Raw genomic sequence first — 16,198 nt, 5'->3', positions numbered from 1 at the left:
ACCATTAATTATGTCTGACTAGTAGAGAATGCCTTAAGGCATTAAGTGCTACATTGATACTTTTATTAATTGAGAAATAAAGTTAAAATTAATAAATAAGAACTTACACCTTATCTCGCAGAGTTAGCACATGGTTAGCACGACACTATGCCGCCGCATCACCCGTTTATTTGTTAATACATTTAGCTTTTTCTAAATCGTGTGATCCACTTCGCAGCGAGATACTGTCGAGCCAAACCAAACATGTGTAGCCCTGGTGCCGCAGCCGAATGGCATATCTGCGACGCGAAACGAAAACGAAACGCCGCGAAAGGTAGTCTGGCTCTGTCGCGCCAATACGCAAGAGCGATAGAGATAGATATCTACGAGCGTTTCGTTTCGTAAGCGTTTGTGCCATTCGGTTACGTACACTAACGGACTTTAATTGTTGAGCCATTTAGAGGCCACTGTAATTTTGACATTTCATAGTTAAGCTATGACGATGTCCAGTATAAAATGGGCTAGTAGTGGATCAACAATTAAAGTCCGTGGCCGTACACTGCTGAGAACGTGGGTACTTTATTACAAGGAATATAACCAATCAATTTAATGGCAAAATCTGGAGAAAACTTCGACTCAATGGGGAGGTTTACTGATCGTAGTTCTCGATTGTGATTACGCCAAAAAGGTAAAGAAAACGAAGAACACTTACTTGTAAATTGTATATTTCAAACTTGTTTCCGGGTTCAAGATTCATTATTACCTTCTATCTAATCGTACGTCATAATAAATAAGTAATTCCATGAAAATGTTCCAAAAATGCCATCATATAATCAACTTATTTTTTCATAGCTCCATCTCGAGGTTCATGCGCTTCTGGTAAGATGGCAGTAGCTGTGCCATTATCAATTTTCTTGTATTGAAAATTTGGTAGATTCCTCTTAGCCGAATCGACAGTGTCTCTTAGTCTCTCAGCTGAGATCTTGGCAGACAGTTGTGTTTCTTCTTGGCATTCTTTGACGAGGTCTCTCATATCTCCGTCGGTCATGGGAGCTACGACTTGGGAACCAGTTTCGTGGTGACGTTTTAGCTCGTTGTCTATACGTAGTAGCTTTTCTTTGCTAGTGTGAGTGCGCCATGGACGCTTGGGGTCGGATACGGATTGGACGCTTTCTTTTAACTCCTTTTTGGCTCTGTAAGTAAATAAGTAGTAAATAATTAAACATTGCTGACGTTGACAGAAAAACCGTCAGGCTTAAATGGGACTGGACCGGCCACGTCAATCGCATGCATCCGGATAGGTGGACTAACATAGCCACCAAGTGGATGCCGACGAAAAAGCGTGGGCGGGGCAGGCCCAAGCAAAGATGGCGGACGACCTTGACAACTTCCTAAACAACTGGCTGGAAGTAACGGAGAATCGGGAATTATGGAGAGCCAGGGAGAGGCCTTTACCAGCAGTGGGACAATCCAATAGGCTAAGAAAAAATAATTAAATAACATTGCAACGATAATATCACTTAAAAAATATAAAATAACCGACTACCATTTTAATTACCCATTTATTTTTTCAGTTGAAAACTATACAAATATTTTGATGGGATGGTTATTTTGATAAAAGTAAAATTCATAATCCTACGGACTAAATTGACAAATTGTATATGTCGATAACAATATATCGACAAGTTGTAAAGTACATACAACAGACAAGTTTAAATCAAGAATAAGTAATTCTTAGAACAAATTAAATTATCCTCATAGACAATAATTTAATTTGTATTTTAGTAGACACACTACTATTTTTATTATAAACTGAAATAAATGTCATATACAAAGAAAAAATGACCAAGGCCTCCAAGTGTCCAGCTGCAAGTGCAGCTGCAAGTGTCAAGTATCCAGCTTTGGACACTTGGAGGCATTGGTAATTTTTTCTTTGTATATGACATTTATTTCAGTTTACAAGAATAAGTATATGAGTTTCAAATAAGAGGTACACATTTTGGTTTGTTCTATGTATCTTCGAGGTAGTGGATGAATACCATGCATTTTTACCCACTAGTTTTAACACATAAAAAGGTTTCCGAGCCTGTAGGTAAAAAATAAAATACTATGTCCGACGATAATAAATTATCTGTCACGCTATGGCAAGTATATCATAAATATCTATATAATTTTCGAATAATATTATTGCTGCTTCGAAATAAAAAAAATATCTCTAATTAGCGGTCTACAGACCTTTTGATCTGTCGAAATCACAGAAAAAGTTGGTATATTGATTAGCCGATCAAATTGCCAATTTCATTGTCCCGTCTGGGTGCACCTTAAATCTACGATGTAATAATAATTTTAATATCGATAAGAACGACACTGGCCAAACTGTGGCAACATTCCTTCACACTTACTTGTCAATTTGGTCCGTAGGTTTATGGATTTTACTAATTGTTTGGCATAAACTGTTTAAGAGAAAAAAAGTAAGTTCAATAATATACATACATCTATTATAATTGACATCCTGACCTTAATCAGTTTTCGGCCTTTAAACATTGGTCTATCCTAGTCCTATCCCAATCTAAAGGCTATGTTTTCTTTCATCGTAGAGAAGGGCTAAAATAATCTGATGACGTGTCTACTTTTAACCCTTAAAGGAACATAAATAAAATAAATAAATAAATATTATAGGACATTCTTACACAGATTGACTGAGGCCCACGGTAAGCTCAAGAAAGCTTGTGTTGTGGGTACTCAGACAACGATATATATAATATAACGATATATTAATATATAAATACTAATATACATAGAAAACATACATGACTCAGGAACAAATATCTGTGCTCGCCACACAAATAAATGCCCTTACCGGGATTCGAACCCGGGACCGCGGCGTAGCAGGCAGGGTCACTACCGACTGCGCCAGACCGGTCGTCAATCAATCTAGATAGTATTCAACTAATCTAGATAGATAGTATTCAACAATATTACAATACTAACCGTTTTCCCATTGCAAGAAGCTCACGCAATTTTCGCTCATTTTCTTCAAGTAGTGCACTATTAACCTTGTACGGGTTCTCATCAAACGTTTCCGTGTCTCTGGCAACGCGATCCCTCATTTCTTCCTCCTCAACCTCCTTATCAAACTTTTCATGGAACAAATTCACAATATCCTTACACCTCTCCGTCAATTTCACCTCAGGGACTTCTAAACCTTGAAGGAGTTTCGCCAACTTGGATTTTTCCTCATCTGTAGCCATCGGTGAGCGTTGCCATAACAAATCGCGTTGCCATGACAACTGACGTCAGTACATTAGGAACGCGGTGACGATATCGTTTACTTTATCTTGTATTCGTTCCTCGTAGCCGTTCATTTGCCATAGTATGTACGTACCAGCGAGGCCTAAGAAGATGAGGACAGGAATAATGACCCAGCAGAGCTTAAATAACAGGGTAACTACTTGTAAAGGTAGGAAAGCACTCATTTTATATGAACTATATTGTCCTAGGAGACGATACAGTATTTATTTACTGAAATTTTAAATTAGATAACGAATTTCACTATAATTTTAGTTACGTTTAGTCATATTTAGTTATTGAAACATTTTGAAGGAGTTGATGTTGTTGACATTTGGTTTGACTGAAGGTTCTTGAAGTTTTAGTAATAAGGTTGTTACTGAAGTTGTCAAATTGTGGTACAGATAACGCAACAAAACTTTATCTATTAAATCCAAAGACCTTTACAGGGGACAGAGCAATCACCTTATTACTGAGACAGAAAGGTGATCGTATCAAACTAGCGAAAACGGTCCACAATCATGAGAGGGCATTGTTTGGGCTGGTGTCCCTCTCGCACGTATGGCCAGTGTTAATGAGGTTACCATAGTAGCAGTATTTTTATCTGTATATTACCTGACTTTATAACTTCTTATATTATTTTCGAGATATTCAAACTAGGGTTTCGATATGTCTTAAAGAATTTGAAAATAATTATAATGTTAATTAATTATTTTGATGCCAATAAATCAAAGATTTGTATAATTATAAAATACATTCACTTGGGTATTAGTAGATTTGGTAGTAACTTTGAAAATTGACTGCATGGTATCCCCAATGTATGACAGTGATGACGTCACTGAATAATGTTGACATTGTCAGTAAGTGCGAGAGGGACACCAGCCCAAACAATGCCCTCTCATGTGGACAAACTTTTTGACCTAACTACTCATTCTGGTTTAACTATAATTCTGTGATTAAATCCTTTAACTAACTAAAGCGTTTATGTAGTTTAACACGTTCTCTGCTTCAACGGGTCGATTCGGCCCCATATTAAAATGAAATCAGTATTTTACTATAGGTTTATTCTGATGACAAGTTAAACAGCTATAATATCTTTTCAGTCACTTCTGAGTGTCTAAATAACTGATGTAAGACATTTAAATATTCTAATTACTTTATGTTGTTTCTGACTGAATGGCATCAGATCGCACAGGAAAGGAGCGTATGGCGAAGTACAGTGTCGGAGGCCAAGATCCACTTCGGGTCGCTGAGCCAGCGAAGTAAGTAGTAAGTATGTTGTCTGTAACAGTTGTTCGAGTCGTATGTCGTATTTGCCGAAAGTTGTTCAATAAATTGATGGCGAAAATCTTCTATGGTCAAAATAAAAATCGATCCAAAAATTACGAAGTTCTGTCATATCAGATAATTACAAAATTAAATTGACCACCTTATTATGTACCACCGTATTTGAAGAGACGGTTTTATTTAGCCATTAAAATTGACTACCTAAAATATGGGGAGTTTTAATACTTCGAATGGTGGAATCTTTTATGGCACCGGTCACACCTTTGTTTACAATATTTCCTGCTAATTCAAAATGCCGGTATAGATATTTTTATAGTTACTTTAAAATAATACTTATGAGTTATTTAAATTGAAAATATAATTCTTCCGGTGCACTTTGGTGAACTCCGGTGGATCCGCTAATCGCAGTCACTTACTTTTATTAAACAACATTCAAAACTTTTAGACATGGTAAATTTATATGGAAACTCATATAATTTACTTGAAAAATGCTTAACATATTTCACTCTACGCAACCTAAATGGTCGCTTACCGTGCGGTTTCAGAGGAATTTTCTCCCGTGGACGCTCCGGCCGTGGAATGAGCTCCATGCCGAGGTATTCCCGACGAACTACAGAATGGGGTTCTTCAAAAAAGGATTGTACAAGTTTCTAATGGGTCGTCAACGCGCATGTGACAACCCTTAGTAGCAGGCGTCCATAGGTTACGGTGACCGCTTTCCATCAGGCGGACTGAATACCTGTTTGCCACCGACGTGGTATAAAAAAAACTCTATAAAATAGCTTAGACGGGCACGTGCTGTCAGACACTGCTATCGCCACCTGCGTTGACCAATCGGTCACGGACACGGAAACTCTGCGCCCGTTCACCAAATACACCTACAACCTTAGTTTTAAAATTCTGTAATAATCCGTTTTGATAAATTTATTTAACATTCTAAAATCTTTTACAATACAACTTTTTAGCATTATCACTTATCCAATCAAAGTGGTAACTGATGTTCGTGTAGATTATCTTGCCGTATGATTTTTTCATGTCGCCCCAGGAGACAATGCCAATCTGAATATAGTCGTTTACTACAAGAGCTGCGCCGCTGTCACCTCTGGAATAAAAAACTTTACACTTACTATTAACTATTGATGTGTAAACACCTTATTAAACAACATTGATTACTTTTTATTTTTAATTTACATAAAAAGACCGAGACTAAGCATAAAACTTAATTGATAGATAAATCAGGCCTTTAATCTTTAAATGTTTTTTATACTGATTTAAACTTTCACGATTATTACACATAATAATAACCAAAACCAAAACCAATAATATAACAAAACCAAGACAATCAAAACCAGTTTGATAACCAAAACCAAGTGCGGGTAGTTCGAAAAACTCGCGCGGCTGTCAGAAGGTGTTGATGTCATTTCAAGCCAGTCTTCTCCGAGACCACGGGGACAACGCCGTCCTTGAAACGTTGGAGGTCAGTTTAATATGTATTTATACGCGATTAAGTCCCGGTTTTTAAAAATAATTAATGTTTTTTATGTTCGTCACAACTGAACTTTTTTTAGATATTTTTTTTATTATTGACTTGTACTTACTCAAATGGCCGACTGTTTTCGTTTTCCATACAGAAGGTTCCATCAGCAATGCGATTGGGGCCAAATGCTTTATGACATTCGTCGATGTTCACAAAATGTTGGGGCATATGTTTCAGGTATTTGCTGGGTTCTTCGTAAGCCTTATAAATTAAAAATAATTCTACTTTATTGCTGCTAATTTTAAGATTTATTACTGTGCATAGTAACAAAAACTTGAGATGCAAAGTCAAAACTCAAAATAATATAGTTCTAAAAATTTATTTTAAAACAGCTACCCTCTTAAAGTAGGTATAGACGATCAAGCAAAACTTGTTAATTAAAAAGTAGGCCAAATGTTTATCGCCCCATACACAAATTTAATTTTCGTGCCTTTTATCAGTTACAAGATTTGCTTGACCGTCTGTTATACTTACGCTTATTGAGCCCCAGCCGGCTACAAAAGCAGGTTCATAAGGCGGTGACTTCATTAAAATTATCCTTCGAACATTATCTCCTAACCTCATTGGTATATCTACTTTCCCTAAAGCAATGTCATTTGCAAGCTTAGCACCAGTATGTTTTTCATGCACAACAAAATCTACAATTTTCCGTATTTGTCCGAATTCTTCATAATCATCTCCCATTGATACTTCCATAACTTTTGTATTCAAAGGCTCCTTGCAATTGACAAAACATGTAGCAGCAGTCAAAAGAATATCTTGTGTTAAAACTGATCCACCACATCTTGGATATACACCGCAATCCAATTTGAGAAATAGAGAATGGGGGTATTTATATATTGTAGTATTTTCTCCACCCGCTATTCTCAGTATATTGTGTGTAACTGCAGTAACAATTAAGGTTGAAGAACTAATTAATAAAACTAATATCGCAGATGGCAACACCATGGCTTCTTTAGCGATAATGAATGTTAATGACCGTAGGATCATAAAATTTAATTCCATAATTAAGTGGGTTAGATCAGTTCGAGTAATCAGATCTAAGGGATATGCAGTTTCAATTTTACGATTTCTATCTCCTCCACGATTATACTGAATTGAGTGTTGGTTCCGCCTGATTTTCTTTAAATTTTGTGTTTTATATTTGGTTTGTAAATATTTTCGTCTGTTCTCTTTTCGTAATGTTTGTTGTATAACCTATTTTTAACCGCCTTCCAAATCTCAAGGGAAGGGGTTCTCAATTCGTCTGTATTTTTTTATTTTTTTTAATGTTTGTTCCTCGATATCTCCGTCGTTACTGGACCGATTTTGAATTTTTTTTTTGATTGAATGTATATATGCATACAGATTGGTCCCATTTTTCTCAGAACCCAGTTCTGATGATGGAATCCTGGAGAAATCGAGGGAACTCCTCAAATCTGAAAGGCATACATATGGTGATTTTTGTGTTTTTAAAGGAACAGCATGTATTTACGTACGGAACAGTGACATTTGGAACTCCTGATGATGGTCAGAACGGAACTCCTCAAATCTGAACGGCACACTTATAGTGACTTTGGTATTTTTATAAGATCAGCATGCACTTACGTCCAGAACAGTGACATTTGGTGCAGTGGAACTGTTGATGAAGAGTGAGCTGCCCCTGGTTAGAGTTCCGTTCTGATAATCATTCTCATCTGTAAGTACTTCAGAATCATCCAAATTTCAAAATTGGTTCAGAAATGACGGAGATATCGAATAACAAACATTAAAAAATATACAGACGAATTGATAACATAATCCAACAACAAAGTATTTATCACCAGACCCCAAAAGGAAGTCGGTTTTTTTTTCTTAAAAATTATTAGCAAATTCTTAGGCACATATTTATTGTCTGAGAACATCTACATTGGGTTAGTTTACTGAAATAAGATTGACATGTACAATGTGACTTACATGTATTCTTATGACTGTAACTGGAGATACAGTGATGTACATTAACAAGAATACCCTTTCATGTGACAGGGCATTGAAAAATTGCGTTATAAAATTGTTTTTAGTTTCATATCCTGCAACTCCTGCAAGACATTTATATAATACACCAACCACCAAAAACCTTAGGTACCTGCATGTATACAATATTTCGAGAGTTTACTGGTGAAACCCGATAAATCGAGATAATTTGGACGTAGTTACGCAATAACGTTCCAATCCACATGAAATTGTCATTAAGTTTTAGACCTTGTATTAAAAACAAAAGTCTTTCATTTCAATGACAATTTCAGATGGATTGGAACGTTATTGCGTAACTACGTCCATTTGTCCTTGAAATAACAACATTGTGGAAATTACACATAGTTCAAATTTCAAAAACCAGTTTGCTCAACTTGTCGGGTTTCACCAGTAAACCCTTTGCTCAGCCGAATCTATTATTGAGATGTGTTGTGTTTCTTTTTACTATTGACTTTTGCAAAATATTTTAGCAATTGATTATTTTTCACAATGTACTCTTCTGCCTACACGAAATAATTTCCTAACGTTACAACTTATCCAACCATAAAAATAACTTATATTTGTGTAGACAGTTATCTTCTTAGAAATATGAGGGTCCACGTAGGATACTAGTCCTATCTGGATGAAGTCATTGATTACTATGGCACTGCCAGAATCCGCACTGTAAAAAAACACCATAATATTATAAACTGAAATAGGTACCATAAATACACTAAAGAAAATGTGATCAAGCCCACTGATGGCGAAGCCCTGAATCGATCCCAAGTCTTCACCTATCGCGGCTGACTTACTGAATAGTTTCAGTCACAGCAAAATCAAATTCTACCCGTCAAAAATTTCTCCAGTGTATATTATCTCTGAAGGCTAGGCGCCTTTGACCAACTCTAAGGGCGAGCAATTTGTACTTGCACCTTATTTATGAATCCTTTTGCCGGATTATGATATAGCGAGAGAGATGGAGCTGCCATAGCGACGTAGGGAACAAATCAAACATCATGGCCAAGGTTTTGACGTCATTTGACGTCTGTACCAAAATTTGCTTAAAAACATTCACAAAAAATATTACTACAAAATAAATATACATAATTATATCCACGTATGTGACTTACAACAACTTACCTTGCCGGAAAACCCATTCCTGGCTTACTATCGGCGCAAAAAGTGCCAGCTGGGTTGTTCAGGGTAAAAAGACAAGTCGCTGGAAGCAGAATTTTCTGTCTCGCACTCATCAGGACGTTAGACACCTCATATGACAACTCCTGTTGATCAACATCAAATATTTAACTTTTAGACAAACTCACTTGATTGTTTTCAAATGACTATAGAGACAAATTGATTTATTCTTAGTCTAAATTAATAATATCGTTCCTAACCGTTCGGCCACCAGTGCGCCCTATCGTTTTTTCTTTCGTGTATATCTATTTAAATTTATAATTTATACGTAGTAGTGTGACTACTTAAAAAAAGAACAAATCGAAAAATATTCAATAAAATAATTTGATTTGTTTCCTAGCTGAATATCGTTCCTAATCCAAATCATTTAACACGCTCATTTTGACATCGGGTCCATTTGACCCAATATCTCGCATCGGGTCGAACAGATCCGATGCCAAAGTTAAAACGTACATATAGTCGATGTTATTTTATTATTTTTATTTTAGTTTAAAAAACAACTTACATGTACTCTCCCCCAACCAGCAACAATAGCATCCTCCACGTTTGGTGGATTCCTCATCAACGCCACTCTTCTAACTGTACAACTGAATTTCAAATCCTTCCTCAACAACAACAGAGCTATGTCGTTTGACAATAAACCCTCGGCATGATGTTCATGCACAATTATACGCGACACTTTTTCAATCGTCCCTCTGTCCTTCTGATCATGTCCGAATATAGCAAACGCTTCAATGTTTTTATGGCATCCAATGATGCAGTGCCCAGCAGTCAACAGAACAGCTTGGTTTACTATAGAGGCGCCACACGAAAAATATCCTTCTCCGTGCCTAGAGTTACACTGCACAGCCAAATATGCGGAATGTGGAAAATCTATAATGCTTGAAGGAATTCCATTGATTAAATGGCCGGACATATTTGAACCGGGATAATGCAGAGACGATGATGACATATCTGAATAGGTTATTGTAATATTGCAAATGATAATTATTATGACTTTTATTTTCGAAGTCATTGGAAATTAATGGAAGTAATCCATCTGTGGCAAGTCGTTTACTTATAATTCAGTTATGAGAGGTTTATAATGGGTCGTTAAGCTGAAATTGATTTGTGCGATATGGAGTTTGCTGGCGCTTATACTCACGTTTTTAATCACGTAAATTGATTACTACGTGTACATAAAAATCATTTAAATAGAGAATCCTTATACATCCCTTGAATCTCAAACCTACACATTAGAAAATTTGCTACTCTTCGCGTAGTGCCGATTTCTACTTTGCAAGATCTCGCGTGCGAGTTTCATTACAATGCGGCATTTGGTCGGCCAGTTGAGTTGAGAAACTATGGAATAAACTGTCGCCTGCGGTATTTCTGGACCGATACGACCTTCAAGAAAAGAACAAACACCCATCTTAATGGACAACGCATCTCCTACCTTTCTGATGTTTTGGATCTTCATGGACGGCAGTCATCGATTACCATTAGGCGACCTTTCTGCCCATTTGCCTCCTCCCTACATCGTATAAAAAATGTAACTTCAACAATCCTCAACGTAACTATTTAAAATCGCATGCGATTTCGCGAGGCGTGTAAATTAATCGACTCGTAACAAGAGAAGATCATCTATCCCTTGCTTACCTACACACAAAAGGAAACCAAATATTGTCATTATGAAAATTTCGGTGCACAGCAATATTTCATTTGAATATCAATAAACACGAAGAAAATAAATGATGTTGTTGCACAGCCTCTATAAAAAAATCTTACTGTATTTACCTACGGGTATTTTGCATCTTGTTGACATTATCATTTTCCCCACGGCAGTTTAAGTAATGTATTCTTTCATAATTATTCATGCTGAGGCGGATTGTCTGTTATTTCGGATCGTTTGACAATGTTGAATGAGACCGCTACTTCTGATGTTGCATATATTTTTTTCTTTTTTATTCGATTTATACAGGCTGTTTATGTAGTTACCTGCAATCATTTGCATATTGAGGAAGGTTTATATGTGACTAGCTCAAAAATTCCTTGCTAAGCCGATAGACTTGGGTTTGAATCCCGGTAAGGGTAGGATAGTACACAAGCTTGCTTAATTTTGGTCTAGGTTGATCTGTGTAAGGTACCCACAATATTTATTTATTTATTTAAAGCACTTTTTCTTTCATAATACAATAATTGGACCTTTAGAATCAAAACTACGAATTCCAAAGAAGTTCAAGTCATATTCATTGGAAATTCAGCAGGTGTGATGAGCACATTCATGCGGTGGAAAGATTGGCTGGTTATGGATGTGATCTTGGTAGCTCAAGGCAGATTGCTGGACTATTAATGTAAATAGATGCCGTGAGTTTCAGTCTCATGCAAAATAGTATTTTTCTTTTAATTTATTCTTAGCTTAAAAGAATCGTAGATTTAGAGTTTTTTAAAACTATAAACGGCCTTACTCATAGCCACAGTCTAGCTGAGGCTTGTCTAGAAGATGCCAGTTCTTCTTGTTAGAATCTGTAGGGTAGGGCATAGCGAATGATATTCCGCTTTGTGTAGGGCACAGCACAGCGGATATCATCTCACTCGAATCTAGAGCAGAGCCCAACTGGGGAAGTACCTCCGCCTTACAGAAGACCACAACCAAATAACACTAGACCCTACTCATAGTGTTGTGTTCCTGCCGGTGAGTAAGGCTGCCAGAAGTCATCGAGGGTGCGGTGTGGCGACGGAAGGACCTACGGAACTAATTTGTTCCGTCTGTCCTTTAAGTCGTCGGCAACCCAAACCCTTCTTGGAATTTGAACACTCTTTTTTGCTGTGTACAGTATCACAAGTGATAGCAAAAAGGAGTGTACGAGTTTCTAATGGGTTGGTAACGCGCAAGTGACACTCCTTGAGTTGCAGGCGTCTATATGTATATATACCTAGCTATAGCGGGTCGGTGCCGCGACCCATACTTAAGTTAATACTTCGCTTGAATACAACCAGTGTGATATCAGCCGTCGTTCGTTTCACTCATTCCCTGTCACATACCGAACAGGTAACGGTGACCGCTTTCCATCTGGCGGACCGTATGCTTGTTTGCCACCGACGTAGTATAAAAAAAAATACCTAATCTACCAAAACTTGCTTAAGTAGCTTCAGTAACAGTAAAATCAAACTCTGAAATAAGTGTTTTCCGAATTCTACTACTTGAATTGGAACAAAATTAAACTATTGCATAAAACCATGAATACATTTAATCGAGCATTCATATTTTCGATAGGTATTCGAATTCTCGAATCGAAAATTGTTTGCGCTCGCTCTCGGCATCGATTCCGATTCGAGTGGCCGACTCGATCGTACATTTTGAGATCTGAAGTAGATTTAATTATCGTAAAGGTATTTGCTTAACGATATGAGAATGTTTACTGAATTCAAAATTCATTTATTTGGTCCTTTGGTGAATATTATGTTTCGATGTTATAATGTTTCCAATTTAACGCTTTAAGGCCATTTCTCAAAATTTCGGCACCGACAGGTGAAAGATTTGCTTTTTTTTAAATGTCGCATTTTAAAAAAAAAATTGTAGGGATCGTTTGAATGCGTCTCAAACATTTCAAAAATGTCAAAGGCACCGATATCAATTAATTATTTTAGAAGTGAACGAGATCATGATCATCATGATCAGGTGAAGGATAAATATACACAGGTTATCGACAACAGCAGCAGGTTAACGACAAATTAATACAAATTTGTATGACACATTTGACAAGTTAACGACAAGCGTCGCTAACCTGCGTCCGTAGTCGATCACCTGTAGTTTGGTGGTCATTCACCTGATTTGGACGTCATTCACCTGCCCATCAGCATTATAATAGTTTTTAACCGCCGCCCAAATCTCAAGGAAGGGGGTCATTAATATTTTATACCCGACCTTTAAATAAAATTATAATATAATAGCTACTCTGAAGTATAATGAAGTGACTTCACTTCAAGCAATCACTTGCTTACTTACACGGTATTTAGACTATAATTAATATTTAATTTTTTAAAGGGGGCAAAAAACAAATGAAAAAATTAAAATATGTAAATAAATCACAGAAGAGTTACTTTTAATTATAAAAATATAAGGATACTCATTATTATTATTATCATAATACTCATATTCTAGATTATGTTTTAATACTTATTATCATTACTTATTGATCCGATTGATCGCCCCTCGTAATGGTTCATCTGGCTTATGACAAGTGATCGACGTGTCGGTTTCCTGTCACTGAGTCGTTCACCTGGCTTTATCGCACAGGTGAAGGACACACACCACAAAAAAACAACAATCCTTTGAGAAATGCAGCCTAAACCGATATAACAGTAATACTTTTCTCATTTAACGCACAAAACAAATATTGAAGGTGTAAAAAAGTATTATTACGATTGGTAAATTTATCATTATTGTCATCACCCTGTCCCAAAATGTCGTTCACTTGCCTATTTTAGCCAGGTGAACGATGCACAGGTGACCGACAAAATGCCAGTTATTTCGCCAAAACTCAAAAAGTATTTGCCAAACGAACTAAATATTTAGGCGCCTAAAAATAAGCAACAAAATACGAAACATATGTTACAGTTAATGCATTATCTCAAACAATAACCAGTTTATGATTGACAGAATAACGACTACTTACCCGTTACAAACTCCCGTTCGAGGTAATTAAAAATTTCTATTTTCTAATCAAGGCGTAGTGAGCACGTGCCCTTGCTTACAGGTGATGGCCGATACTGGCGGCTTCGATTCATGTGGGGTGGGGCGGCAGAGGTGGAGTAGGGATCGCACAATGCTTGCGAGTTTGTCTCGACAGGTCAACGACAAAAACGGTCGTGGACAAACTTTAAAGCCAAATAACTTGGAACATAAGTGTAATATTACTATCAGATACTCTAGTTTTAAAAGTTAAGGATATATGCAAATAAAATACAGCAATAAAGGTAAGTAAAGTTAATAATGTGTGTACTTTTAACAACTCGAAACATGAGTACTCCGCGTTGGGACACGGAAGGTGAACGACAAAACTTAGTTACAATTATTATTTATTTCATTAATATAAAATAAATCGATTTCAAAGCATCAGGCCTCTATGTCAAAACTGTCTTTTAATATGTATCGATAATTTATTTATGAAGATATTGTATACTAAAAAAAAAGTTCTAACATAAACGTACTGACAGGTGGGGTGGCAAAATTTTGAGAAATGACCTTAACAAAGTAACAATTTGGTATTTATTGAAATTAAATAATAATATATCTATTTAAAAGTAATTTGATGTTTTTTTTTCATTTTTGCGTAGGTATTTTCAGGGATCAACCCTTGTGACCAAAGGAACCACTGAATATGTGTCCAATTGGTACTAATTATACTAAAGTAGCTCAACCTTTGAATCTGAATTCAAAAAATACGGCTCCGTGTTTTCCTTCATTGGGATTTTATTTTACAACATCAAACCCTAGGAGAATTCCATTGTTTCCTCTGTTACTCTTGTACTAAATGTATGTGGCGGGAGAGGGGATGTGATCCTCGTTCTGGGTCATATCTGGTCCAACAGGTCTCCATTGCCGTCCAGCGGAGTAATGCAGCGGGAATAATGGAGACTTTTGAGCCAGGTACGATCTAGGGAGGAATATTTTAGTAGTAACGTTTATGACCTACCTGATTTTTGTATCAATGACCCTTTTGACATAAATTACATAATTAGCCTGTATGGTGACGGGTTAAAAATTTCACCACCCCCTTTCTTCCCGTGGGTGTCGTACAAGGCGACTATGGGATATGGGTTAAATTGTGGCGTAGGCGAGAGGCTGGCAACCTGTCACTGCAATGTCACAGTTTCGTTTTCTTTCAACCCCTTATTTGCCAAGAGTGGCACTGAAGCTTTAATAGTTTCATGTGGTCTGCCTACCCCTTTATGGGATACAGGCGTGATTGTATGTATGTATGTATGTACATAATATAACAAATTTTGTAAAGGGCTGTGTAACATGTTTTTTGATTTAAGAATGCAATAAACTAAATGAATGAAACAACGGTCAAACAGTATGAGGTACATATAAGTTGTTATTGCATTTAAATGACCTATAGTTTCCTTAAAGAATAAAAGCTTAATTTTATTGACATATATACATATTCAGTTGTACAAGATAGAGCTTAAATTGTAATCATTTGCTACAAAGAACTCTAATGTACCAAAAGCTAACAGCAGCCTCCTCTCTAAAAGCTACACCCTCCAGAATGGTCCTCATTTTGAAGCTCATAGTCTTCTATCGCAAGTTACAGATGATCACAAAGTGCTTTTTATAGAAAACAAAGTGTCGAAATCTGGCCTTGATCCGGTTCAGAATAAGTTGCGCCATTCTTTAATGTTATATTATTTTTCCTTTTCAAAGAAATCTCTGGCATAATAGTACATTGTGCAACAAAGGGAGGAAGTTGAATATTACTAACGAGAGTAAGTTAAATCGCGACGGCTTGCCGGAGCGATTTAAAGACTCGAGTTAGTAATATTCATACTCCCCGAGTTACACACAATGTTTTTCATCACATTTGAGAGAAAAATACAGAGGAAACAGTCATAACATAAGGCAAAACCTTCAACCGGCGGCGTTGCGACCAGTAGTGTATCTTGATCTACATCAGATTATTCATATTAAATCCATTGTTTTTGATAACAAACACTTTTTGAATGAAAACAAACACGAAAATACTGCATATAAATTAAATGCAACGTTCAAAAAAGCATATAAATCATATAAATAAACTAAAATTGTACTTATTTCATTTAAATATCTGTTGTACTCTCCGTTGCTAGGCAACGGTGGGTGCCTCGCGTACGCACGCGGTCAAGCGCGAGTAGAGAGCATATTGTCATATTGTAAATTATAACTATTTATCTGAGTTAAATTTTACGAAATAAACA

The 16,198-nt window shown here is 36.5% G+C and overlaps 3 protein-coding genes across 3 annotated transcripts; all 3 read right to left on the bottom strand.

Moving 5' to 3' along the window:
• Nucleotides 1-696: 696 nt before the first annotated feature.
• On the bottom strand, nucleotides 697-3,588 carry LOC125227599. Its single transcript, XM_048131941.1, has 2 exons — nucleotides 2,971-3,588; nucleotides 697-1,172 (listed from the first exon to the last, which is right to left on the bottom strand). Exons 1-2 carry the CDS (start codon nucleotides 3,228-3,230, stop codon nucleotides 818-820), a joined length of 615 nt encoding a protein of 204 aa, XP_047987898.1. The 5' UTR covers nucleotides 3,231-3,588; the 3' UTR covers nucleotides 697-817.
• A 1,902-nt stretch (nucleotides 3,589-5,490) lies between these two features.
• Nucleotides 5,491-7,316, bottom strand: LOC125227057 (hypodermin-B-like). The gene is made up of 3 exons (XM_048131248.1): nucleotides 6,566-7,316; nucleotides 6,153-6,292; nucleotides 5,491-5,656 (listed from the first exon to the last, which is right to left on the bottom strand). The coding sequence occupies exons 1-3, from the start codon at nucleotides 7,094-7,096 to the stop codon at nucleotides 5,491-5,493; spliced, it is 837 nt and encodes a 278-aa protein (XP_047987205.1). The 5' UTR covers nucleotides 7,097-7,316.
• Nucleotides 7,317-7,866: 550 nt separating this feature from the next.
• Nucleotides 7,867-10,281, bottom strand: LOC125227596 (hypodermin-A-like). Its single transcript, XM_048131938.1, has 4 exons — nucleotides 9,762-10,281; nucleotides 9,203-9,342; nucleotides 8,638-8,744; nucleotides 7,867-8,148 (listed from the first exon to the last, which is right to left on the bottom strand). The coding sequence occupies exons 1-4, from the start codon at nucleotides 10,269-10,271 to the stop codon at nucleotides 7,985-7,987; spliced, it is 921 nt and encodes a 306-aa protein (XP_047987895.1). The 5' UTR covers nucleotides 10,272-10,281; the 3' UTR covers nucleotides 7,867-7,984.
• Between the last annotated feature and the right edge of the window lie 5,917 nt (nucleotides 10,282-16,198).

The sequence above is a fragment of the Leguminivora glycinivorella genome, chromosome 6 (assembly GCF_023078275.1).
Source record: "Leguminivora glycinivorella isolate SPB_JAAS2020 chromosome 6, LegGlyc_1.1, whole genome shotgun sequence".
NCBI lineage: Eukaryota > Metazoa > Arthropoda > Insecta > Lepidoptera > Tortricidae > Leguminivora > Leguminivora glycinivorella.
This window is presented reverse-complemented; position numbering and strand designations above follow the sequence as displayed.